Source organism: Schistocerca serialis, chromosome 2 (genome assembly GCF_023864345.2).
Source record: "Schistocerca serialis cubense isolate TAMUIC-IGC-003099 chromosome 2, iqSchSeri2.2, whole genome shotgun sequence".
Lineage (NCBI taxonomy): Eukaryota > Metazoa > Arthropoda > Insecta > Orthoptera > Acrididae > Schistocerca > Schistocerca serialis.
In genome coordinates, this window is record NC_064639.1 from 399,151,725 (window position 1) to 399,177,537 (window position 25,813).

The 25,813-nt window shown below is 40.2% G+C and overlaps 1 protein-coding gene across 1 annotated transcript in view; it reads left to right on the top strand.

Moving 5' to 3' along the window:
* The window catches only part of LOC126457227 (reticulocalbin-2), a 61,619-nt gene extending 35,806 nt beyond the window's left edge, over positions 1–25,813 (top strand). The window contains exon 6 of the mRNA XM_050093356.1: positions 24,937–25,813. Within this exon, the coding sequence (XP_049949313.1) occupies positions 24,937–25,108 (172 nt within the window). The 3' untranslated portion in view covers positions 25,109–25,813. The remainder of the gene's footprint in view (positions 1–24,936) is intronic.

Sequence of the window (25,813 nt, forward strand, 5' to 3'; positions counted from 1 at the left end):
TCAGTGTTGAATGTTTCGTGCACATCACCAGTATACCCACATGCATTGACTACCACCTTAATTTTCTGATCCAGAAACATTTGGTGGAGTGAAACTCCGTCTTTCCATGTACAAGGCTTTGAATGGCGCACTGTTCCATTTAGTGAATGGGGGATCTGCAGCTCTTTAGCAGAATGTAGAGACACAGCCCCTTTCCCTCCCAGTGATGGTAGGATATTATTATTCCTACCTTGAAACTGGGAAAAAGACACTCAGATTTTTACTAATTATCCATCAATCTCTTACAAATGGGCTGTACAAATTATTCGAAAGAATGGTCATACAACTGTGTTGTTGCCTGGAAGCTGGAGAACATGTATCGGTTTCAAAGTGGCTTTCTGGCATTCCAGTCCACAACAGACAAACTGATTTGTCTGGAATGTACAGTCGTGGACAAAACGAGCGAGACCCCTCGCCTTTTCGTTAGGCTGATCCGCACGGCTTTAAAGTCTGCTACACAGCATAACAGGCAAGGCGACGAAGTGCTACCAACATACTATGCACAGGCGTGAAATTGACAAACTATCTGAACTTTTTTAGGCTGTTTTCAATAATTTGTAAGACTATATTAATGCTGATTAGTGTGTTAAATACAACACGTAAATATGAGACAGAACTGAAAAAAGAAACGCTAATTGGTATGAACTGTACCAAAAAAATGAATTTCAACTTATCGAGATAACATAACTGTTTTAGTAGGACAAAGAACCCCAGATCGTTACGAATTAGCAAAATATCTGCATTCGGCCGCGAAATGGTCTGTGTCAACGTTCAGACCAGTCTTACTGGATTACCGTTGCTGACCTACCATGAAAGTGTGCAAATTTAGCAATGCGTGAAGATTCATAACAATATTCACTTAAAAATCATTCAGTGCCACACTTAAGTCAATTCCATTATTGACAGAAGCGGAAAAAGTAGGCAGTAACATGTATGAAATTCTACAAGAGCGTCATATTGACATCCACAGGGTGCCAGTACAGAATAAAGGTAGCGATAAAACGTATTGGGGGTGCGAGAATTTCTTAAAATTGCTTTACTGATATTCTACCTGCCTCCATCAAGATTAGAACCGAAAACAAACCAGACCTTCCTTTCACTATGCTAGCAGACAACCCAGGCAAACAGCCCTCTATTATTACCCCAGACTTGAATAAGCGGGCAATTTCGCAATGAAAATGGCAAAATGATCTGCAGTTTCTGTTGCATAGAGCTTTCTGGACTCAAAAAACATGAATTTTCTTCCTTTATGTCACTGCTTATGTGACAATCATTCGGGATGTTTATCGAAATAACAAAATACTGTCATTAGAGAGTAAATTTAGTAGGATAATTCTGCACCACCCCATGAAATAAACGGCTACATAGCTGCCAAACATATTCTACATTGTTTGGAATTCTCCACTAGACTCGCCACTGCCAGAAAACGTTCATTAGCTGAAGTGTTTCTTAAGCTAGCTAGCAATGGGAATGTTCACACTTCTAAAACACGGTGGCATTAATACTGGGATGTAAAGTACCACGTGTATAGGCAAATGGATTCTATTTGCATTTCTGTAAACGTGATTTGGATCGAAAGTGTAGCTACGATTAATATGCTGATGTATCTACTGCAACTAGAACATTTCGAATAAAGAGTAAGGGGTGTTATTTACGCGGCCCTCATCTTCAGTAGCTGTCGTAGCTGTTTTCGTTGTTAGGATTTTGTCACCTAAACCGGTAAAAATGGAACCCTACTAGTCTCACTTTCTTGACCGTCTATCGGTCTACCCAACCCTTAAAACCTGTTTACGTCGAGTACGGGTAGACATTATAGGCGGAAATGTTTCGTACTTCCTGCGGTATACGGTCCCTTGGTGGTGTAAAAAAGTGAGCTTCTATGTCAACGCAATCTAAAGATACGGCCGTTTATGTAAAGAAAATTTACGCGAAAGGTCAAAAAATGACTAAGAACTATGCGACCAAAATGCTTAGGTTATCAGTCCCCCTAGACCTAGAACTATTTAGACCTAGCTAGCCTAAGGACGTCACAGACATCTATGCCCGAGGTAGGATTCCAACCTGCGACTGAAGCAGCCGTGCGGTTCGTGACTGAAGCGCCTGGAACCGCTCGGCCACCGCACCTGGCGTAACCCTATTCACCTCATGTATAATGATAATATATACTGTCTAGTGAGGATAAACTGTATTCGCCATCAACTCAGATCGTTTGATCAGGGAACTTTTACGAAGCTACATTCAAACTTAATTCGAAGTCGTCTGCAATATCCACTTATAAACACCCTAGGAACGTCGTATGCGATATCCACTTCTGAAGACCCTGGCAGATACAGCAGTACCATAACAAGTAGGTAAGAACTTATTGTTATTGGTCCATGCACGACACTTTATTTCAATATCAATTTAACGCGCCTAGGTGTTCGTATATGGCTGGAAATAATGAACAAAAAGTAAATAAACAGCAAACAACTTCGATGTTCAAATCAAATGAAAGTCACATGTCGCAATTACAACATAATTTCGTTGTTACATCTACATGACTACATCAACAGGATTTCTTTGCAATCCAGACTTACTTGCCTGGCAGAAGGTTCAGACTGTTTCTCTACCATCCCACTCATTAACAGTGTGCGGGAAAAAGGACCACTTAAATCTTTTCTTGCGAGCCTTGAATTACATTATTACTATGGTTTCTTCCTGTGTAAGTTCCCGAGGAAATAATGTTTTGGCATTCAGAACAGATGTTGGTGATTGAAATTTCGTGAAAAGATCTCGCGGCAACGAAAAACGCTTTTGTTTTCATGAATGTTACCCCAACTCGATTATCAAATCTGGGACCCTCTCCCCCTATTTCGTGACATTACAAATCGTACTACCTTTCCTTGGACGGTTTTGCGTGCACAGTCAATCACGTCTGTCAAGGATATTATAGCAGTGGACGGACAAACGTAGTGTAGACAGTGTTTTCAGTTGGCCTGTTGCGTATTCTTAGTGTGCGGCCAATAAAACGCAGTCATTCCTTTGCCTTCCACACAAAAGTATGTTCTCGATCGTTCCAGTTTAAGTTTTACTGAGTGCTGAGATGAACTGACAGTGCTTCGACTTGAGTTTTGTCATGTAACCGAAAGTTAATTATTGTTATTGGATGCAGCTTTCGTGTTCAATGTATTCCTCATTCAACAGAGTACACTCCTCGTACACCACACATAACTGTTTCAAAGTATTAAATTGTTACTGATGTTACCAAGTTGCAGTGGTCATCTTAACTTGCCGTTTTGAAACAAAGGAAAATATTACAGCGAAATTTAGCAACTAAGAAGCCGAGTATCCAAATAAACAAACATTTCCAGTTTAAGTAGTCGCAGTAGGTCTACTACACAGTAACGTGAATTAGGAGCAGAGTCCATTAGTAGATCGTTATCAGGAAAACCAGCCCTCATAATGCAAAGTGCCACTACAAGAAAGTAAGTTTCCAAACATGTCAATGAGTAGTCGAGGAAAGTGGGCGCATTCTGTCTACTGAATCCCCACGCCACTTACGAGGGGACACGCCAAGTGTCATACCCCGATCTTGCTGAAACTTAGCTCAGTGAAAGAGCGGACAAAATAAGCAAACACGTGTCTCGGCTTATCTGCTTCCAATCTACCGCTTCTGAGAAAACAACGGTCAAAGTTTTCAGTGCGCTGTTGCTATAGTGTAGATACCTCTTAGCGGGTAAGGATTCAACTGAAGCGGTGGCTCTGCGGCTACCATAGCGACTTCGGAACTTTGCGCTGCGAGTTCGAAACCCGGTTTTTCCTTCCCCCCACCTCACTCTCTGAGTTATCTACGAATGTTTATTCCAATTTATGTTGAAACACTGTTGTCGTTATTCGTCAGTTAATTTACTGTGTAAAGAAATAAGTTAAAAAGGGAGCACACAGTGCGTAGTGGGGCGATCACTCTGTTGTAGAAATAATTCAGAAGCCAAGATCGCTTAAATACTGTTTACTGTTTACTATGGTTAAGAGGTGGTTCGACGACCATAGTAATATTACTGTAATGGAATGGCCACCTAAATGAGCTGCCATGAATCCCATTGAAAATATTTGGGCAGAAATGGTCAGAGTAATACGAGAAAAGGGGGCAGTCACCGTCGACTCGCCGACAGCTTTCTGATGTGATTCATGATGCTTGGAATGAGTTACTGGAATCTCCTAGTTATGTGACTCGAGTTGTGGGCTCAATGCCCAACAGACTTCGAGCTGTTGTGGAAGCCGAATGAGGCTATATGCGATACTAAGCAGCATCAGCAGAGGATTTTTTTTTTTATTCCAACTCTTCACCAATCAGCTGCAACAGCTGTTTCAAGACGTGTATTTTATATAATTTTAAGGAAACGCAGTAAGTGGAATGTGGACAAACAAATTAATTCACAGCACAAATGAAAAACATTGAGTAGAAGCTCGCCAATGAAGGCATAATTGGAGAACAAAGGTTGGGCTGGAAGGAGAGGTAAGGAGGCACGAAAAAGCAGAGAAAAATCAAATACCCAATAGACTTTGAGTCGTCGTCGCAGCAGAGGGCAGTTGGTATATGCGATTCGGAGCAACAGTAGAAGAATAGTTTTATTTCCTGATTTTTGAGGCTTTATTTTGTGACGGCTAGACAGTGCTGCATCATGAGACCCACTATTTGTCCACATGTGGCTAAACATCAGAGGTGTAAAAAATTTTGAGAGGTGCCGAAGTTCCCGGTGTTTTAGACAACATGATGATTTTTAGTTCATTTCATTTTAGCCATTCACACTTTGCTTTGACATTCTAATCTTTGATTTCATTTCATTATTATGTACCTTTTCTTCAGTGAAAGTCAACGGTAGTAAGTTTCAAGATATGAAGAATAACTGGAAGTTTTTAATTTGTGGAATAGTGTATTTAACAGTTAATATTTTCAACAAATCTGTAGTTATAGGACCTATTAAGAAGCAAGTAAAAAATGGCATTGTGGAAAGATCAGGTTGGTCTCTAAAGGGTAACAACGGTAAAATAGCAAATACGAAACTATGGGTAACAACTACTGTTGATGGTGAGGAGCCATAATCGATATGCCGCTATTCTGTAATTGTATTTCTGAAGTTTATCGTCAATCCTAGGACTGAAACCGATACTCTGTTTTACGTAAAGAATATAACCTTCAAAATTTATTTAGCAGCGCAGAATATTAAATCATAGTTTATAGATCAGGAACCTAATCCAACTGCCTTTAATTTTATTCTCACGGATGACATTGAGACAGTAAATAACAAGAGAAATAACAAAACTCTCAGAATCAATATAGAGAATTCAAGTGTCCAGTGGATTCAAAAGTTTGCTATAATAGTGAATAATTGCTTGTACTGACTCCTTCATGCCTACGTTTTCTGTCGGACAATGTTTGAAACTAGGACTAGCAAGGTAAACAATTTTTCCACAAATTGTCAAATTGGAAGTCGGAGAGCCAGTTACATAAATTACGATGACAACAAACGTTTTTCAAGTAAACTGATCACAGGAGGCATCCAACGCATTTATTGTGTGTTACATGCACAGTATGTAAACTGGCAACGTCACCAACACACAATACCACTAACAAGGGAACATCCCCATCGCACCCCCCCTCAGATTTAGTTATAAGCTGGCACAGTGGATAGGCCTTAAAAAACTGAACACAGATCAATCGAGAAAACAGGAAGAAGTTGTGTGGAACTATGAAAAAAATAAGCAAAATATACAAATTGAGTAGTCCATGCTCAAGATAGGCTACATCAAGGAGAAGGTGAGCTCAGGAGCGCCGTGATCCCGTGGTTAGCGTGAGCGTCTGCGGAACGAGAGGTCCTTGGTTCAAGTCTTCCCTCGAGTGAAAAGTTTAATTTTTTATTTTCAGACAATTATTATCTGCCCGTCCGTCCGTCCGATGCGAGGTAACTGCGCCCTAGTATGATGACGCTACACCTAAACAAACATCGAAACACATGACGTCAGTCGACTACAGCGCACGGAAGAGAGAGTATTCCTGCTAACGAGGCTCCCTGGCTGGCAGTTGACTGTTCGCTACTTTGGATGAGAGTGCATTAAATACGTGAGATGCATTCCGTGGGCAATACGAATCCAGCAAATATAGCTCGCGACTTCAATAACAATGTCAATGAATATTTTCCGAACTGTAAGGCATCAGAAAGTTCCTTAAGGGATCGTTCACTTAACGTGGCCAATAAAACTGACCGCCCCTGACAACTCTTTAAGTCCGGCCATCTGCACAATCTGGCAACACTGTTATATGCGGAAGTGTTAGGAGGAAGTGTTATCTACTTCCGAGATGTTCTCGGATTGTGTGAGCCCGTGGTATAGTGGTAATCTTCGTGCATTCTAAACTTATGGTCGCCCGTTCGCGTCCAACTGGCTTTTTTTTAACCACATTTCGGTCTAAAGTTATGAGGCTGATTGAGCATCGAAGATAATTCGCTTAACATTCTACCCACCAGCAACAACAAGTATTCCAGAAACACCTCCACAGGACAGCTCGTGGCTGCGTCGCGATAATAACAGCTTACGCTCGAGCGTTTCCTCGCGCTGCAGCGGCTACCGGCCAGACGCCACCCGCCACCCGAAATCAGGCGCCGCCCATGTGAACGCGGCGCCACGCTGTCAGTGTATGTATCAACTGTCATTTTCGAATTTGAAGTTCTAGTTATCATCTTGCAGTTAAGCATTGGATTTTGCATACTTGAAAATCATGAACTACAGTTAAGCATTGTAAAATTGAGTCGCAAGTGGAAAAAGGTGTGACATCTGCAACACAACGTTTACTTTTGGTATAACAGAGGGGTGAATGCAGAGGAGGCAGCTAGAAAGATTTGAACAGTGTTTGGAGCGAGTGCTTTTGGGAAAAATAAGCCAGAAAAAGATATTCGTGTTTCAACAAAGATCGTTCTGGCATGAATGATTTTCCACATTAAGGAAGTCTCGACTACTGATACATGTGATAGATTACCATTTTACCATCATGCGACATTTGCATTCAACAGGCAAAGTTCAGAAGTCTGGTGTAGGAGTACTGCATGCTCTAATTCGAAACAACAAAAATCAATGGAGTGACTATTATTGAACGTCATCAGGTCACTCATCGAGCATTCGTATGCAGTACTGTTACTGGTGACGTGTTATGATGCCTTTATCGTTAACTTCCTAAGAAGAAATGAAAGGCTGAGCCCACCAAAAGACGTAAACCCAAGGAAAGAGTAGTGTGAACATAATATTTCACATCTGATAAATCCAAAAGTGTGTTTTGGGCTACGAATTCTGCCCCCAGGGTGTATACAACACAGCTGGAATTTGTTGCCAACAACTGAGACCTTTCGGTTGCAGTGTAAGAAAATCGAGCAACAAAACTACATCACCTGTGCTACTGCATGATAACGCACTATGTTGATTTGAGAAACAAAACTATCCAGGAGATTGATAGGAAAGTCGTCTCTCAGGCACTTGTATTAATAGGGAAGTCCTCTCTCAAGCACTTGTCCCTCTCGTCATATATTTGTAAAATTTTACCTTTCCCGCTCTTGATTGATCAACCGTCAAGGCAATTCATTTCTAGACAAAAATACTCTTAAAAGTACCTGGTTTAATGACATCATTAGAACCAATAGGTTTCTACAGGCATAGAATTTGTAAACAACTTTAGCACTGTCAGATCGTTTTAGATATCGTGAAAGAAAATTCTGCTGCTGATTAATTTCTTTGATAAATACTGTTGCGTGTAGTAAACTAATGGAAAACGCAATTAAAATATTCACTGTACTAATACAAATTAAATTCAGCTTACTACAGAAACATAACGATGGCAGTCTATCTTAATAAAGCATTATATATAAAAACAAAGATGAGGTGACTTACCGAACGAAAGCGCTGGCAGGTCGATAGACACACAAACATACACACAAAATTCAAGCTTTCGCAACAAACTGTTGCCTCATCAGGAAAGAGGGAAGGAGAGGGAAAGACGAAAGGAAGTGGGTTTTAAGGGAGAGGGTAAGGAGTCATTCCAATCCCGGGAGCGGAAAGACTTACCTTAGGGGGAAAAAAGGACAGGTATACACTCGCACGCACGCACATATCCATCCACACATACAGACACAAGCAGACATATATGTCTGCTTGTATAACTGAAGCTTTACAACCCGACTGGACATGTTACCCGTACGCAATGAATAACAGTTATTCGTGGCTTCTGGGACAGTTTGTGTTTTACGTCGTAATAAACAAAACTTAGAAGAGTGCATGTTTTATATTGCAGGAGAACATTTTAAGCTGAAGAAGAATAACAAATATAACTAATGGTTTAAAACTTTTTTTATCTATTGCTTTATGTGGGCTACAAAGGGGTGGACAGTTTTATTGGTTAGAAGCAGAATACAATTCTTTCACTATTTTTTATTCCTGGAATATTCATTTACGTTAGTTCTAAAATCAGAACTGTTCTAATTTGGCAAAACCCCTCCGGCTCCGAAACTTCTTCCATTTGTTGAAAAATATATGACTTCCTTACAGGCCTCATATGCATGCAGTGCATAATAACTTAAATTGTAAATATAATTCTGAATGAATGTATGTTATTTATTTTTCCGTCACCCTGTTCACTGTTATAAGTTATGTTCCACAAGCAATTTTACCTTAATTACTACTTCAATTTCGATCTACAATTTCAAGAAATATATGAGTGCAAACATGGAATACATGTGAATAATGCAGCTGCTCAGTGACAGGTATGGGGGAGGCATTGTGGCCAGGCCTCGGATTTTCGACCCCTGCCCTCTTTGCCTCAGCCTACCTGGTGCTGAAAGTCTTCTCAAACTTTTATAAAAATAATAGTGCAGTGGTCAAAACGTCTGTCTAGTAAGCAGGAGGTCTAGGTTCGAAGCTCAGTTGGTCACAAATTTTCATCTGCCTTCGTTGCCTATTTCAACGCGCTGCGACAGTGTGGACGTCGGACCTTCGACATTTAAGACGCAATTGTTTTTTGAGGGAATACAGGTGATTTGGGAACATATGTCTTGCCATCAAAATAACGGGACTCCAACAGCATCCAATCCTTAGTTATACCATGCGAATTAGATTGTAGTTCATATTTAGTCAAGTAACGAATGGTCAGTATACAAGTATGCCGGCCAGGCTGGCTTAAAAAATGTTACCCTCAGCTATGCAGCTGGAATGACTCATTACACAGGTACTCTATGTGGCACTTGGTTAACTGATCAGTTCGCTGCAATCCTGCTTCTACTGTTTGTAAATACTTGTATTCTTCAAAAATGGTTCAAATGGCTCTGAGCGCTATGGGACTTAACGTCTGACGTCATCAGTTCCCTAGAACTTAGAACTGCTTAAACCTAACTAACCTAAGGACATCACACACATCCAAGCCCGAGGCTGGATTCAAACCTGCGACTGTAGCAGTCGCGCGGTTCCGGACTGAAGCGCCTAGAACCGCTCGGCCACCGCGGCCGGCCCATCAACAAGCGACTTATGACTATGCTCATTCAGAGCCCCGGTAAAAAATATACACTCATCAATAAAAAATATACACTCATCAATGCACGTGTCCCCCACCAACATTGAAAATAAGAAAAACACCGAAAACGTCAAAAAATTCTGGAACACACTCGAAAATACTATGAGCAAAATTCACCAAGATGACGTGAAAATACTAATGAGAGACTTCAACTCTCTATTTGGTACAGAAAAAACCTGTAGAAAAATCATTGGTGCAAATTCAACACACCAAAACGCTTAGACCAACGGCACACGTCTGACTGACATTTGCCAACAATTCAACCACAAAAGGATGTCTTCCCACTGTAGGAAAAGCCAGTTCCCAGGTAACATGCTTTCCTGCCAGGTGCAAGCTGCTTTCGTTCGCCTTTCGAGACTCGCTGAAAGCTAGATTTTTAATTATTTTGTAGCACAGCTACAAGCAGGCAGATAAAAACTCAATAAAGGAATGCTAAGACAACGCTCGAGCAAAATTCGTCTTGCTACTTTCAGTAACTCTTAGTGTCCGAGTGAAAACCTTACGGTACAGCCAAATTCATAAAGCCACTTTTGTTTTCTGCCAACATATTTTTTGTTGTTGTGAATACATAATTTTATCTATGAAATGTCACATTTTCATAATACTTACGAATGGTACAGGAAATGAAATAAATACAGATCTTTTCAAAGTTAAAAGTCAGTAATCTCCTACTAATTCAAGTTAAAATAGGCTCAATCGTCTCAGAGACACTTCATGCTTTATTAAGATAGACTGCCATCGTTATGTTTCTGTAGTAAGCTGAATTTAATTTGTATTAGTACAGTGAATATTTTAATTGCGTTTTCCATTAGTTTACTACACGCAACAGTAATTATCAAAGAGAAATTAATCAGCAGCAGAATTTTCTTTCACGATATCTAAAACGATCTGACAGTGCTAAAGTTGTTTACAAATTCTATGCCTGTAGAAACCTATTGGTTCTAATGATGTCATTAAACCAGGTACTTTTAAGAGTATTTTTGTCTAGAAATGAATTGCCTTGACGGTTGATCAATCAAGAGCAGGAAAGGTAAAATTTTACAAATATATGACGAGAGGGACAAGTGCTTGAGAGAGGACTTCCCTATTAATACAAGTGCCTGAGAGACGACTTTCCTATCAATCTCCTGGATAGTTTTGTTTCTCAAATCAACATAGTGCGTTATCATGCAGTAGCACAGGTGATGTAGTTTTGTTGCTCGATTTTCTTACACTGCAACCGAAAGGTCTCAGTTGTTGGCAACAAATTCCAGCTGTGTTGTATACACCCTGGGGGCAGAATTCGTAGCCCAAAACACACTTTTGGATTTATCAGATGTGAAATATTATGTTCACACTACTCTTTCCTTGGGTTTACATCTTTTGGTGGGCTCAGCCTTTCATTTCTTCTTAGGAAGTTAACGATAAAGGCATCATAACACGTCACCAGTAACAGTACTGCATACGAATGCTCGATGAGTGACCTGATGACGTTCAATAATAGTCACTCCATTGATTTCTGTTGTTTCGAATTAGAGCATGCAGTACTCCTACACCAGACTTCTGAACTTTGCCTGTTGAATGCAAATGTCGCATGATGGTAAAATGGTAATCTATCACATGTATCAGTAGTCGAGACTTCCTTAATGTGGAAAATCATTCATGCCAGAACGATCTTTGTTGAAACACGAATATCTTTTTCTGGCTTATTTTTCCCAAAAGCACTCGCTCCAAACACTGTTCAAATCTTTCTAGCTGCCTCCTCTGCATTCACCCCTCTGTTATACCAAAAGTAAACGTTGTGTTGCAGATGTCACACCTTTTTCCACTTGCGACTCAATTTTACAATGCTTAACTGTAGTTCATGATTTTCAAGTATGCAAAATCCAATGCTTAACTGCAAGATGATAACTAGAACTTCAAATTCGAAAATGACAGTTGATACATACACTGACAGCGTGGCGTCGCGTTCACATGGGCGGCGCCTGATTTCGGGTGGCGGGTGGCGTCTGGCCGGTAGCCGCTGCAGCGCGAGGAAACGCTCGAGCGTAAGCTGTTATTATCGCGACGCAGCCACGAGCTGTCCTGTGGAGGTGTTTCTGGAATACTTGTTGTTGCTGGTGGGTAGAATGTTAAGCGAATTATCTTCGATGCTCAATCAGCCTCATAACTTTAGACCGAAATGTGGTTAAAAAAAAGCCAGTTGGACGCGAACGGGCGACCATAAGTTTAGAATGCACGAAGATTACCACTATACCACGGGCTCACACAATCCGAGAACATCTCGGAAGTAGATAACACTTCCTCCTAACACTTCCGCATCTAACAGTGTTGCCAGATTGTGCAGATGGCCGGACTTAAGAGTTGTCAGGGGCGGTCAGTTTTATTGGCCACGTTAAGTGAACGACTCTGACTTAGTCTCTCTGTGGCGGCCGGCCGGCGGTCAGTTTTTATGTCTAAGACTGTACACTTGAGATATTTCGTTTCCCATGAAATGGTGGCAGACGATGCTGTGGCGTCTTCGAAGCGCGAGCTGGGCACAGCTGAGCGAACGTTTTCTAGTCTAATGGACAATGGCAATACTGTAGAATACTTTTGACAACTATATGACCATCGATTTGTGTTCATGAGCGGTTCATAATTATGTTAGTAAATTCACTCGATATTTTTATGTACTTTAAATTACATTTGCTACATGATTCGCATTGAAGACATAGGAAATGTATTTATTTGGTCCAGGAAGCACGTTCCAATAGAAACTGATGCTTACATTGACATTTATGATGCGAATTAGTCGTCTTATACATCACATGGATAACGAGGATGCTCCGTTTTGCTACAGTTGTTTCATAGCTAACAAGGGAACCTCGCCATCGGACCCTCCTCAGATTTAGTTATAAGTTGGCACAGTGGATAGGCCTCGAAAAACTGAACACAGATGAATCGAGAAAACAGGAAGAAGTTGTGTGGAACTATGAAAAAATAAGCAAAATATACAAACTGAGTAGTCCATGCGCAAGATAAGCAACATCAAGGATAGTGTGAGCTCAGGAGCGCCGTGGACATGTGGTTAGCGTGAGCAGCTGCGGAACAAGAGGTCCTTGGTTCAAGTCTTCCCTCGAAGGAGTAGTTTAATTTTCTACTTTCAGACAATCATCACCACACGTTCTGTTTATCAACAAATGTAGGAAATAATCATACAAATGTTTGACAATTGTTCGATCCCTTAAGGAACTTTCTGATGCCTTACAGTTCGGAAAATATTCATTGACATTGTTATTGAAGTCGCGAGCTATATTTGCTGGATTCGTATTGCCCACGGAATGCATCTCACGTATTTAATGCACTCTCATCCAAAGTAGCGAACAGTCAACTGCCAGCCAGGGAGCCTCGTTAGCAGGAATACTCTCTCTTCCGTGCGCTGTAGTCGACTGACGTCATGTGTTTCGATGTTTGTTTAGGTGTAGCGTCATCATGCTAGGGCGCAGTTACCTCGCATCGGACGGACGGACGGGCAGATAATAATTGTCTGAAAATAAAAAATTAAACTTTTCACTCGAGGGAAGACTTGAACCAAGGACCTCTCGTTCCGCAGACGCTCACGCTAACCACGGGATCACGGCGCTCCTGAGCTCACCTTCTCCTTGATGTAGCCTATCTTGCGCATGGACTACTCAATTTGTATATTTTGCTTATTTTTTTCATAGTTCCACACAACTTCTTCCTGTTTTCTCGATTGATCTGTGTTCAGTTTTTTAAGGCCTATCCACTGTGCCAGCTTATAACTAAATCTGAGGGGGGGTGCGATGGGGATGTTCCCTTGTTAGTGGTATTGTGTGTTGGTGACGTTGCCAGTTTACATACTGTGCATGTAACACACAATAAATGCGTTGGATGCCTCCTGTGATCAGTTTACTTGAAAAACGTTTGTTGTCATCGTAATTTATGTAACTGGCTCTCCGACTTCCAATTTGACAATTTGTGGAAAAATTGTTTACCTTGCTAGTCCTAGTTTCAAACATTGTCCGACAGAAAACGTAGGCATGAAGGAGTCAGTACAAGCAATTATTCACTATTATAGCAAACTTTTGAATCCACTGGACACTTGAATTCTCTATATTGATTCTGAGAGTTTTGTTATTTCTCTTGTTATTTACTGTCTCAATGTCATCCGTGAGAATAAAATTAAAGGCAGTTGGATTAGGTTCCTGATCTATAAACTATGATTTAATATTCTGCGCTGCTAAATAAATTTTGAAGGTTATATTCTTTACGTAAAACAGAGTATCGGTTTCAGTCCTAGGATTGACGATAAACTTCAGAAATACAATTACAGAATAGCGGCATATCGATTATGGCTCCTCACCATCAACAGTAGTTGTTACCCATAGTTTCGTATTTGCTATTTTACCGTTGTTACCCTTTAGAGACCAACCTGATCTTTCCACAATGCCATTTTTTACTTGCTTCTTAATAGGTCCTATAACTACAGATTTGTTGAAAATATTAACTGTTAAATACACTATTCTACAAATTAAAAACTTCCAGTTATTCTTCATATCTTGAAACTTACTACCGTTGACTTTTACTGAAGAAAAGGTACATAATAATAAAATGAAATCAAAGATTAGAATGTCAAAGCAAAGTGTGAATGGCTAAAATGAAAGGTAAACAGGTTTTAAGGGTTGGGTAGACCGATAGACGGTCAAGAAAGTGAGACTAGTAGGGTTTCGTTTTTACCGGTTTAGGTGACGAAATCATAACAATGAAAACAGCTACGACAGCTACTGAAGATGAGGGCCGCGTAAATAACACCCCCTATTCTTTATTCGAAATGTTCTAGTTGCAGTCGATACATCAGCATATTAATCGTAGCTACACTTTCGATCCAAATCACGTTTACAGGAATGCACAAATAGAATCCATTTGCCCATACACGTTTAAGAAACACTTCAGCTAATGAACGTTTTCTGGCTGTGGCGAGTCTAGTGGAGAATTCCAAACAGTGTAGAATATGTTTGGCAGCTATGTAGCCGTTTATTTCATGGGGTGGTGCAGAATTATCCTACTAAATTTACTCTCTAATGGCAGTATTTTGTTATTTCGATAAACATCCCGAATGATTGTCACATAAGCAGTGACATAAAGGAAGAAAATTCATGTTTTTGAGTCCAGAAAGCTCTATGCAACAGAAACTGCAGATCATTTTGCCATTTTCATTGCGAAATTGCCCGCTTATTCAAGTCTGGGGTAATAATAGAGGGCTGTTTGCCTGGGTTGTCTGCTAGCGTAGTGAAAGGAAGGTCTGGTTTGTTTTCGGTTCTAATCTCGATGGAGGCAGGTAGAATATCAGTAAAGCAATTTTAAGAAATTCTCGCATCCCCAATACGTTTTATCGCTACCTTTATTCTGTACTGGCACCCTGTGGATGTCAATATGACGCTCTTGTAGAATTTCGTACATTTTACTGTCTACTTTTTCCGCTTCTGTCAATAATGGAATTGACTTAAGTGTAGCACTGAATGATTTTTAACTGAATATTGTTATGAATCTTCACGCATTGCTAAATTTGCACACTTTCATGGTAGGTCAGCAACGGTAATCCAGTATGACTGGTCTGAACGTTGACACAGACCATTTCGCGGCCGAATGCAGATATTTTGCTAATTCGTAACGATCTGGGGTTCTTTGTCCTACTAAAACAGTTATGTTATCTCGATAAGTTGAAATTCATTTTTTTGGTACAGTTCATACCAATTAGCGTTTCTTTTTTCAGTTCTGTCTTATATTTACGTGTTGTATTTAACACACTAAGCAGCATTAATATAGTCTTACAAATTATTGAAAACAGCCTAAAAAATTCAGATAGTTTGTCAATTTCACGCCTGTGCATAGTATGTTGGTAGCACTTCGTCGCCTTGCCTGTTATGCTGTGTAGCAGACTTTGAAGCCGTGCGGATCAGCATAACGAAAAGGCGAGGGGTCTTGCTCGTTTTGTCTACGACTGTACAGTGAGGAATGTTTTCACACATCGCCAACACCTGATTGGTGTGTCCTTTGTCATGCAAAAGACTTAACAATACCACCTGGTGCTATCACATCCTGTCTACGCTGCGTGAGTAGGGCTTTCCATTTTTACCCAGAATTTCTCTCTCTTCGACTGCGAGGTCCCTGGTTTTGCCATCACTGTATGTGGATGACATTTTCTTATATTACAGCTCTGCACCATTGCACACCATAGATCGCTAACTTCAAGAGGCATACTGAAAGGTGGCTACACTGAGCCACTGCGCCAGAGATTGCGCCAAAGAGTATTATTCAGCCGCCTCCACAGTGCTTGGGGAGAGCTCGTAGTAGTCAGTGCCTGTCGAGGGCTCGTGGTAGAAGTAGTTTGTTATCTTAATTTATAGTGATGAAAAGCACTCTAAACATTAGAATCTCTCCACACCGACACGCTACTACCACATCTCAACCAGAACTCTCCAATATCACATCTCAGCAAGCACTGCCTACTAGCACATCTCAACAAACACTCTACTACGAGCTCTCCCCAAGAACTGACTACCACGAGTCCTCGACAGACACTGACTACTACGAGCTCTCCCCAAGCACTGTGGAGGCGGCTGAATAATACTCTTTGGCGCAATCTCTGGCGCAGTGGCTCAGTGTAGCCACCTTTCAATACATCAAGATAATAATTTGGCCCTAAACCATGGATATAAATTTCCTCCCGGGAACTCCTGTTATGATGTTTTGCCGACTCAGAACTATACTTCCGCACCCAGACCTTTACCTTAGTAACAACTTGTTTTAAGTCACTAAAACTTTCAAACTTTTAGGTCTTTTATTTGACAGTAAATTAAAGTGGTTACCACACACTAAATATCCTCGAGATTTCTGAGCAGTACCTTCTGGGATGAAGACCACACAGTTCTTCTGTGTGGTTTCCTTTACTTTCTTTCTTTTTTAAATAAATCTTTAATTTTATGCTGAATGGACTAAGGCTGTGTTGTGTGAGTCGGCAGCACTGTCGGTACTGAGTTTGAGAGACCCTGTCGACTTAGAGGTATGTGGTTGTCAGCTCTAGGCTTCTGCACCAGCCCTGTAGACAGCCTCTTGTTGAAAGCCGATGTCCCACCACTGAGAGCCAAAAATTAACGGTATCTGGTCAACTATGGGGTCACAATCTGTCATATGTCTGCCCCACTCATATTACTCAATTCTCCTTTCACAATCAGAAATGGAAATGATCGCATGGCGTCAGTGGCTGGGAGTTACGTAGCGGGAAGTTCGACCGCCAAGTGCAAGTCTTATTGAGTGTGACGCCACATTGGGCGACTTGTGCGTCGTTAGTGGGGATGAAATGATGATACAATACCCAGTCCCTGAGGGAAGAAAATCTCCCACTCCAGACAGGAATTGAACCCGGCCCCCTGTGCGTGGCTTTCCAACGCGCTGACCGTTCAGCTAATGGGGCGGACCACAATTAGAAATTCAAGATGGTTTATGAATCACTCAGAAATGGATGACCAGCTGTGATATGACGTGAAGCTCTCTGCTAGGCATCCAACTGCCATCTTTTGTCTGTGTTCAGAGTGTTCCCTCTCGGTGCACCCGTGCCATGTAACCTAGTTTTATGATTCAAATGGACCTCTTTTGTAGTCCTAAGAAAAATGCTGATACCACCGTTCTCAAATGGCTGTTTCATTCATGTCTCCATGGTTACCCAGATGTGGCATGCACCTACATGGACAGATCAAAAGTCTGTCATGGGGGTGGTTATGCTTTTGCACATGCAAGGGGGCACGAGAAGTACACTCTGCTGAGTGCATGCAGTGTATATACTGCAGAGTTTGTTGCCACAACATGGGCTCTGCCGTATTTAAAAACTCTCATAATGAAGGACTTCCTGTTTTGTAGAAACTCTGAACTGCTTACAAGTAATAGTTAAGTGCTACCCAGAAATCCTTTTAGTCGCCAGTGTCCTCTGCAGCTCCAGTACGACAGTAAGGTTCATCTGGACATAGAGCTACATGGGTATTCCAGGGAATTAACTTTCTAACAGATTAGCTAAAAAAGCAACTATAGGTGACAAACTTGTACTCTGAGTAAGGGCTGCAGACTTAAGATTGTAACTGTAACTGTGACATCACATTGGAACCCCTGGGGTATGGAATGGCAGGCTACCACAACCCTCAGTGACCTAATTGTGATCAAGGGGGATGGCATACTTTCTCCAGGTTTCTCAGAAAGATGTCATTGCACTATGCCGACAGTGTACCAGCCACACCAGACTTATCCACGAGATCCTCCTACATGCAGCTGTGAAAGTTATCTCACAATAGCCCATATTCTTGCCAAGTGTGCCCTACTGGCTGATTTGAGACTAGCAATCAAACGGTCTACCTCAATACTTGAAGATAATAGGTTAACAGCTATCAGAGTCCTAAATTTCCTGAGGGGGGTGGAAAGCAAATTTTATAACAAAATTCACTTCATCTCCACGTTCAGTGTAAAGGGTGGTTATGAGAGATACCTCTCACTGTGACGTGCACTGAGTGACTTCAGGCTACGTTCTCCATCAGCATTGTCATGCATTGTTTTAACCTTTTACAAGCAGATTTTATTTATTTAACTGTTTAAGCTAATTAGCTCTATTGTCTGTACAGTCTGCATTTTCTCATCCCATTTTTGTTGGTGCTGACTATGATGACCATTCTTGGTTTAACCTTCAGATACCAGCTATAGGTTTTAGCTGCCTGGGTTTTATCCCATTTTGAACCACAAGGTTGAATCGAATATGAATGGGATTTTTGTTCTTGAGTGTCAACAGTTTGTAGAACTGGACCCGCACTTCAAGTACTGTTAGGTGGGACCGTTTAGGAGTGGGAAGAGCTGGCTGTTAAATACTTCCAATAGCTTCATCAGTAATGCTAACACTATCAGAGCAACAGGTGCACGCATAATTGTAAAATTTCTTGCTCGTTAAGGAGTTCAAACAATGGAAATTTTCCAGAGATTGACTGCACAGTTCAGTGATCAAATGTTGTCAAGGACACATGTGTTTGCCTGGCATAAAAAGTCAAAGAAAGGAAAAGAACTTGTGAAAGATCAGCAACATTATCGCCATTCTCAGACCAGCCTTACAGCTGAAAATGTTGGCATGGTGAGAGACACGCTTGAAGCCGATTAACAGGCGAGTATCAGAAATTGCAGAACAAGCTGGAATACGTTATGGGAGCTGTCAGCTAATCATCAGAAATGACCTACAGTTCTGTAAAGTGTGTTACAGATAGGTCCCTCTCCTTTTGACCGAAAATCAGAAGTGGAGACATTTGGGGGCACAAGAGAAGCTTACAGCAAGGTTTGCTAAAGAAGGTGATACATTTTTGAGTTGGATCACCACCTGCGATGAAACATGGGTCTACCACTACACTCATGGAATCCAAAAACATTACGGAGTTGCTGTGGAAAGGGGAGGTCACTCTAGTGAAAGCCAAGAATCTGGCAGCTGGCAAGATTCTTTCAACAACTTTTGTCCACCAGGAAGGCATTTTGCACATTGAACTACTGTTAGTTGTTGAAGCTGAGGGATGCATATTGCCCAAAAGATGAGACCAACTGATTGGGACAGGTCATCTCCCTCTGTGACAATGCCAGGCTCCATGCTGTAGCTCAAATGGTCTCCAGACTACAGGAAATGCACACCTCTTCCACTTTCATCCTTTTGCACCCCTCTCACTTCTTTTCTTGATTCTTGGATACAGTCAAGCCCATTGAGACTTAAGTCTTTCCCATAGCCATGTGTGCTTCTACAACTGTGTATTTCTTCTCTAACCATTCCTGCTTTGCCATTTTCAGTTTCTATCAGTTTTATTTTCTTGGTTATCCCCATTCGCTTTCGTCCACTTCATTATTAGATTTTATCCCTGTACCATTTGTATTTAGTCTCATGTGTTATCAAAGGATTTCTACTGTGCTTTCACTTTCTGCCTATTTGATTCTATGTTTCCTTCATTATTTCATCTCTCAAAACTACGCATTTGTCTTCTGTTGTATTTCCTTCCTGTTTGAGAAAGTGCCTTAGGCAACAATGGATAATCGCTTTCAGTTTATCATATCCAGTTTCCTTAATTTACTACCTTTTTGCAATTCCATCAGTTTTAATCTGCAGTTCATAACCACGAAATTATGGTCAGTTTGCTTTTACCCCTGGGAATGTTTTGCAGCTTAGAACAGTGTTTTCAAATGTCTGACTTGTCATTACATAATCTTTCTGAAACCTTCCAGTTTTTTCCAGGTCTCTTCCACACATGTACAGCTGTCTGCCACAATATTTCCACCAAATGTTATCAGTAATTTAATCCTGCTCTTTATAAAATTATACCAGGAGGCTCCCTCTATATACCTTTCCCCCGGTCCATGTTCTCCTATGTCTCCTTCTCTTCTGTTTCCTGCTATTGAATTCCACACTTCAACTTTTTTCATGTCCATTTCCAACCTGAGTAGTTTTGTCTCTTATGATAACTCTTTCAATCTCTTCATCTCTGAAGCTAGTAAACACACAAATAAGTATTACTATATTAATTGGTGGCTTTGCATCTATCTTGGCAAGAGTTACTCATTCACTTTGCTGCTTATAAGAGTTTACCCACATTCTTAGTTTATTATTCATTATTAAACCTACTCCTGTGTTGCTCCAGTTTCATTTTGTGTTGATTGACCTGTTCATTCTACCACTGTACTTCACAAATTTTCATTATATTTAACTCTAGCAAATCTATTTATCATTTTAAATTCCCCAACTTACCTTCCTTATTAAGGGATCTAGGATTCATTGTTTGGGCCCATATAACACTAGTTTTTTTGCTTGTCCTCAGTCTCCCATTCTGGTCTCTGGGTGGGTCCAATATTTTAGCTATGGAATGTTTTGCCAAAGAGGATGTTATCATTAAACTATCCAGAACAGCTGCATACCCTTTGGAAAATATAGGGGCTGTGGTTTTCCCTTGCTTTGAGCCATTTACAGTACCAACATAGCGAAGCTATAATGGTTAATGTTACAAGCCCAAATTGGACAGTTACCTAGATTGTTCCTATGCTGTTACCCTAAAGGCTCATCTTCAGGAACCATATGTTATTGTGACCCATCCAAAGATACACCTCTGTTGTGGTTCCACGTACAGTAAAACTGTTTGCATCTTTGATGCAAGCAAGTCACGTCCGTGTGGCAAAATTGGCAGATTGCGGGAAGGTAAAAGTTGTGTAAATTCTACCGTATTAGATGTAATGGAGTTGAGTCTGGAATGTACTATTTGCTTGATAGATTTGACTGGGTAACCATCTTCTTTTAATAGTTACATTAATATCGTCCATTCCTAGTGACGATATTTATCATGAGCATTTCTCCTTCTTGATGTCTTTGTTTATTCCACATGAATTTAAGAGGTATGTGTTAAGAACTCAGCAGCAGATATTTACCTTTCAAACTTGCTGGAAAGCATTGATATTAGTCATGTCAACTTAATTCATGTTAAAGTATACATGTAAAGTTGCAAAGAGACAGTTGGGTGGCCAGTACGTACTTTTTGGAGGCTAAAGTCAAAATAGGAAAAACTGTCCTATCTTTTGGAACTATCTTCTTTCTCATGGGGGAAGGAGGTTGTAATGAGGGACCAATCAGACCTCAAGTTTAGAGCGAACCACGTATTGTGAGGACAAGGAGAGGTAAGGATGATAGAGAGGTGACAAAGAGAGTATGGCACTTACAAATTAACTATCATTGATAACGTCCTCCTCTCTTCGTAACCTCCCCCTTTATCTTCATGTGTCCTTGTCCTCACAACAGGAGAGTTCCTTTCAACATGCGATTTGCATGACAGTCCCTTCTTTCCAAGGTTCCACAACACATCTCTCACTCCTGCCTGCAGAAGGGACTAACAGATCAAAAAGTTAGGATAGTTTTTTTGTCTCTCCCTGCTTTCAAATGTTTATTGGAAGTACTTGAAATTTTACCCCAGAAGATTGATTTAATTCTAGCTAGCTATTCTGTCTCCTAGTTACTTCTAACTTTTCTGTAGTGAATTGTATTTTGATACGATAATGTATAAATGATGCCATTTCTTAAAACTTCTCAAGGTTAGTGATTACAAATTATGGATATGGTGCTCACAATAACACGGTTGTGGTAAGTGTTGTAACCTAAGGATCTCTATGCTTGTTTCCCATGAGCTTCATGTGTACATGCTTTAAGCTTCTTGAAGAAACTAAAAATCAAGGGAATTTTATTATGTGGCCTGTATCACTATCCAGACACACTGGATGAAACAAATATGGAATGTAAATCATAGACTCATTGTCATCCTTCATTACATTTTTTTTTCCATGTGCACTTGCCTTCAAGCTGAAAGCAGTATATGTGGGTACCACATGTCCAAGTCACAAATGAATAGCCTGATCATGTAAAAATACACTAGGCTCTCGCTAATCTGGCCCTCAGTAGTCCAGCCTGTCGGTAATGTGGTGCACATCCAGAAACACGTGCACAATGAATTATCATATTCAACAATGGTTAGTTAAACAATGCTTTATATACTGTATTTGAAATTGTAGCTTCCTTTACAGTTCGGAATCATGTCTTCTAAAAGGAAACACGTTACAGTAGGCCTCAAGCAGAAACTCGGAATTTTAGATAAGTTAAATTGAGGTTCTTCGCGGAAAGCCATTGCTGCTGAGTTCATTGTTGGACGAGCAACTATTTATGACATCAGACAGAAAGATGTTATTTGACAGTACTCTAGACGAATGGGTAGCGTTGGGAAAACGGAAGATTATGTGAAAGAGTGAGAATGAAAAACTGGACGTAGCTGTTATAGATGGTTCATAAAACAATGCAATAAAGGAATTCCAGTCAGTGGCCTGATTATAAAGGAAAAAGCAGCTGCATTTAACAAACAACTTGGTGGCAGTAACTTGTTTGCAGTGAGCAAAGGTTGGCTATCAAACTGGAAAAAATGACATGGCATTCGGCAGCTGACAGTCATTGGGGAAAGTCGCTCAGCTGATGATAAGGATGCTGAGTCCGTAAGCAAGATATGGAAGATAAAAGAGGAAGAAGATTTAACTACTGATGTCTTGTATAATGCTGATGAGACAGGACTCTTTTAAAAGGTGCTTCCTTCAAAAACAAGAATGAGAAGGAAGCTTGTGGTGACAAGCAACAGAAACAGCGCATAACATTAATGCTGTATTGTAATGCAAATGGGAGTCATAAACTACCGCGTATGGTGATTGGAAAATCCAAACGTCTACAAAATCTAAACATCCTCGTTGTTTTCAGCAGTCTGACATGAGTACTCTACCAGTGCAGTATTGCGCTCAGAAGAAAGCGTGGATGGACAGACAAATATTCTCTCAGCGGTTTATGAAACGTTTGTACCAGCAGTGAGAAAAGAGCTAAAGAAGAAAAAGCTTCCACTGAAAGCTATCCTTATAATTGACACTGCTCCCAGTTATCCTTCAAATGTTTCTCTTAAAGTCCGATGGTATACAAGCACTCTTTCTCCCACCCAATGTGGAAGCTCTAATTCAGCCCATGGACCAGGGAATTTTGGAATCAATCAAACGTCATTATCGACATTCACTTCTCGTCTTCTTGTTGAACGAAAGTGAAAACGACTCTATTGAGACTATGCTGAAGGTGTGGAAAGCAATTAACATGTGTGATGTTGTTTTTCAAGCAGCCGAAGCATGGGATAAAGTGGAGAATGCTACCATAATGAAGAGCTGGAGAAAATTGTGGCCATCCGTTGATGCTGAGTTGGATCCAGTAGTGAGCGATGGCAATGTGCCAGTCGATATGGAATTATCAAATACTTTGTACACGGACATGTTCCACAACCTTCCAGGAGGAGAAAAAAATTGATGATGATGAAGTTACTAAGTGGCTGAATGAGGATACTGTGATACGGACAAAACTTTAACAGATGTAGAAATAAGTGTGCAAGAGATTAATGATGAAAGTTATGAAGAAGAGGACACAGTAGGAGAGAGCATGAATATTTCTCACACTGCTGGTGCCGAAGCTGCTGAGGTCTTCCTGGAGTACATTCTGCAACAACCAGATACATGCGGTACCAATGTAATGCTTGTAAAGCGGTTGCGTGATAAAGCGTGCCACTGTCGCGTATCATCGTTGTGACAGTTAAAAATTGGGGACATGTTTCATAGGAAGTGATAAGACTGTATAATTATGTACAGTATACACTCAAGGACTAAGTTTTCTTTGAGAATTAATATATTTATGGATTTTATAAAGTATATCCTTTATGTTTCAAAATTGTATCCTTCAGTTTAATAAAGTACAGCATGCTATATCCCCAATGTTTTCAAGATAATTAAAAAACAAAATAAATGAATAAAATAAATTTCAGACACTCAATAATCCGGCACCCATATGTGCCAGGAACGCCCAGATTAGCGAGAGTCTAGTGTAATGGAACATTAGTGATGTCTTCAAGAAAAGTAGGACAATAATTCTTAATTCATTGGTTATTAAGATAAACATTTTTAAAAAATAAGACATGTTTGGTTGGAAATTAAAATTCCTATAGTGGAAGTAAAGAATGCGTCCACTATAAATTATAAGTATATCTAACTGCACTCGGAACACACACCTTAGTGGTAAGCCATTCTGTGCAAGGTGCTTGGATAGTGCATCTGGCAATTAAAAAGTGGGGTGTCCAGGTTTGGATACGAACAATTATGAAAAGGATAGATTGCTACTCACTGTAAAGGCAACATGTTGAGTTGCAGACATGCACTCCTTTCACAGTGGGCTCCACTTTTTCAAATTCCACCAGTCCCTGTCCTTCACAAACCTGGTACTGCAAAAACATATCTCTGTGGCACATCTGTTGCCTCCACAAGATAATGCTACTGTGCAGTCCCTACTACAAATTGTCCGTGCAGTCCCTACTACAAATTGTCCGACTCCTCCACCTGTAAACTCTGCTGGAGGGATCCTATCACAGAAGTCCAATATAACCTCCAACGCCTGCTTAGAGCTGTAGGCCCTTCCCAGAACCTCTCCCTTGAATCCATTTCCCTGTTCACCCCCGTGACTCTCTGCACACCCACCTACATGCTCCCGGAAATCCACAAACTTAACAGTCATTGACCCTCCCTTGTAGCTAGTTGTGTCCCCACTGAAAGGATTTTCTACTTTCAAACACTGGTTTGGATTGTTGTATTTGTAAGCAGTATAAGAAAAAGTTTCCTTAGATTTAAATTCAACACTATTAAAAAAACTTGATATGCTTCTTGTGTTTTAGGGAGATAGCAGAAGATGAAGTTTCCCATCTGTTTGCTGAGTCTGATGACAATGAGGATGGTATTTTATCATTTGATGAAGTAATTAACCACCATGAAACATTTGTTGGTAGTGAAGTTACTGATTACGGTGATCACCTGCATAACATTCATGTCTTTCAAGATGAACTGTGATCTTCCTGGTTTGTGCCACAATAATATTTATTCTTAGTATTTATTGTTTTTTTTTTTTTAATGTGTGTAAATAAATGAGTGACAGAGTGGATTTTTTATTGTCATTTGTAAATTGCCCCAAAAATTATGAACAGAAGATGCAACAAATATTGTTACACTGATTTTCTGGGTAACATTCTTTGTACTGAGCAAACACCTTATTCCTTTGTTGGTATGTTACTATATAAAGTGATATTTCTGGCATAAATCAGTTATGCCTGAAAGAAATTAGGGAACTGAATACAAACATCTGTGTCAACAGTAATATCGGTCTAATATTTTTGATAAATTTATTATTTGTTTTGAGAAAATGAAGTGTGTTTTTAGCAAGCAAACGGCATAAGTATAACAAAATTGGAATTTGTTTTACTTGTCATTTTTATTTCTTAATGAATTGTTGTTACTAGTGCATTTTCAGAATGCAGAATTTTCTCACTGCTTGTTGATCCAACAGACATGAATAAACATGCTACTCATTATATTATGAATACATTGTAACAAACATTGAAATGGAACAAAAACACTGTACCATTTTTTTGAAGCTTACATTATTGTAGTGTGTTAAAAATAAGAAAGGAAATAACCCATGCATGTGCGCCACTCATGCCTCATCAACAACAGAAATGTAAGAAGACTTTTAAGGCAGTTGTGGAAAAAAAAGAGAAA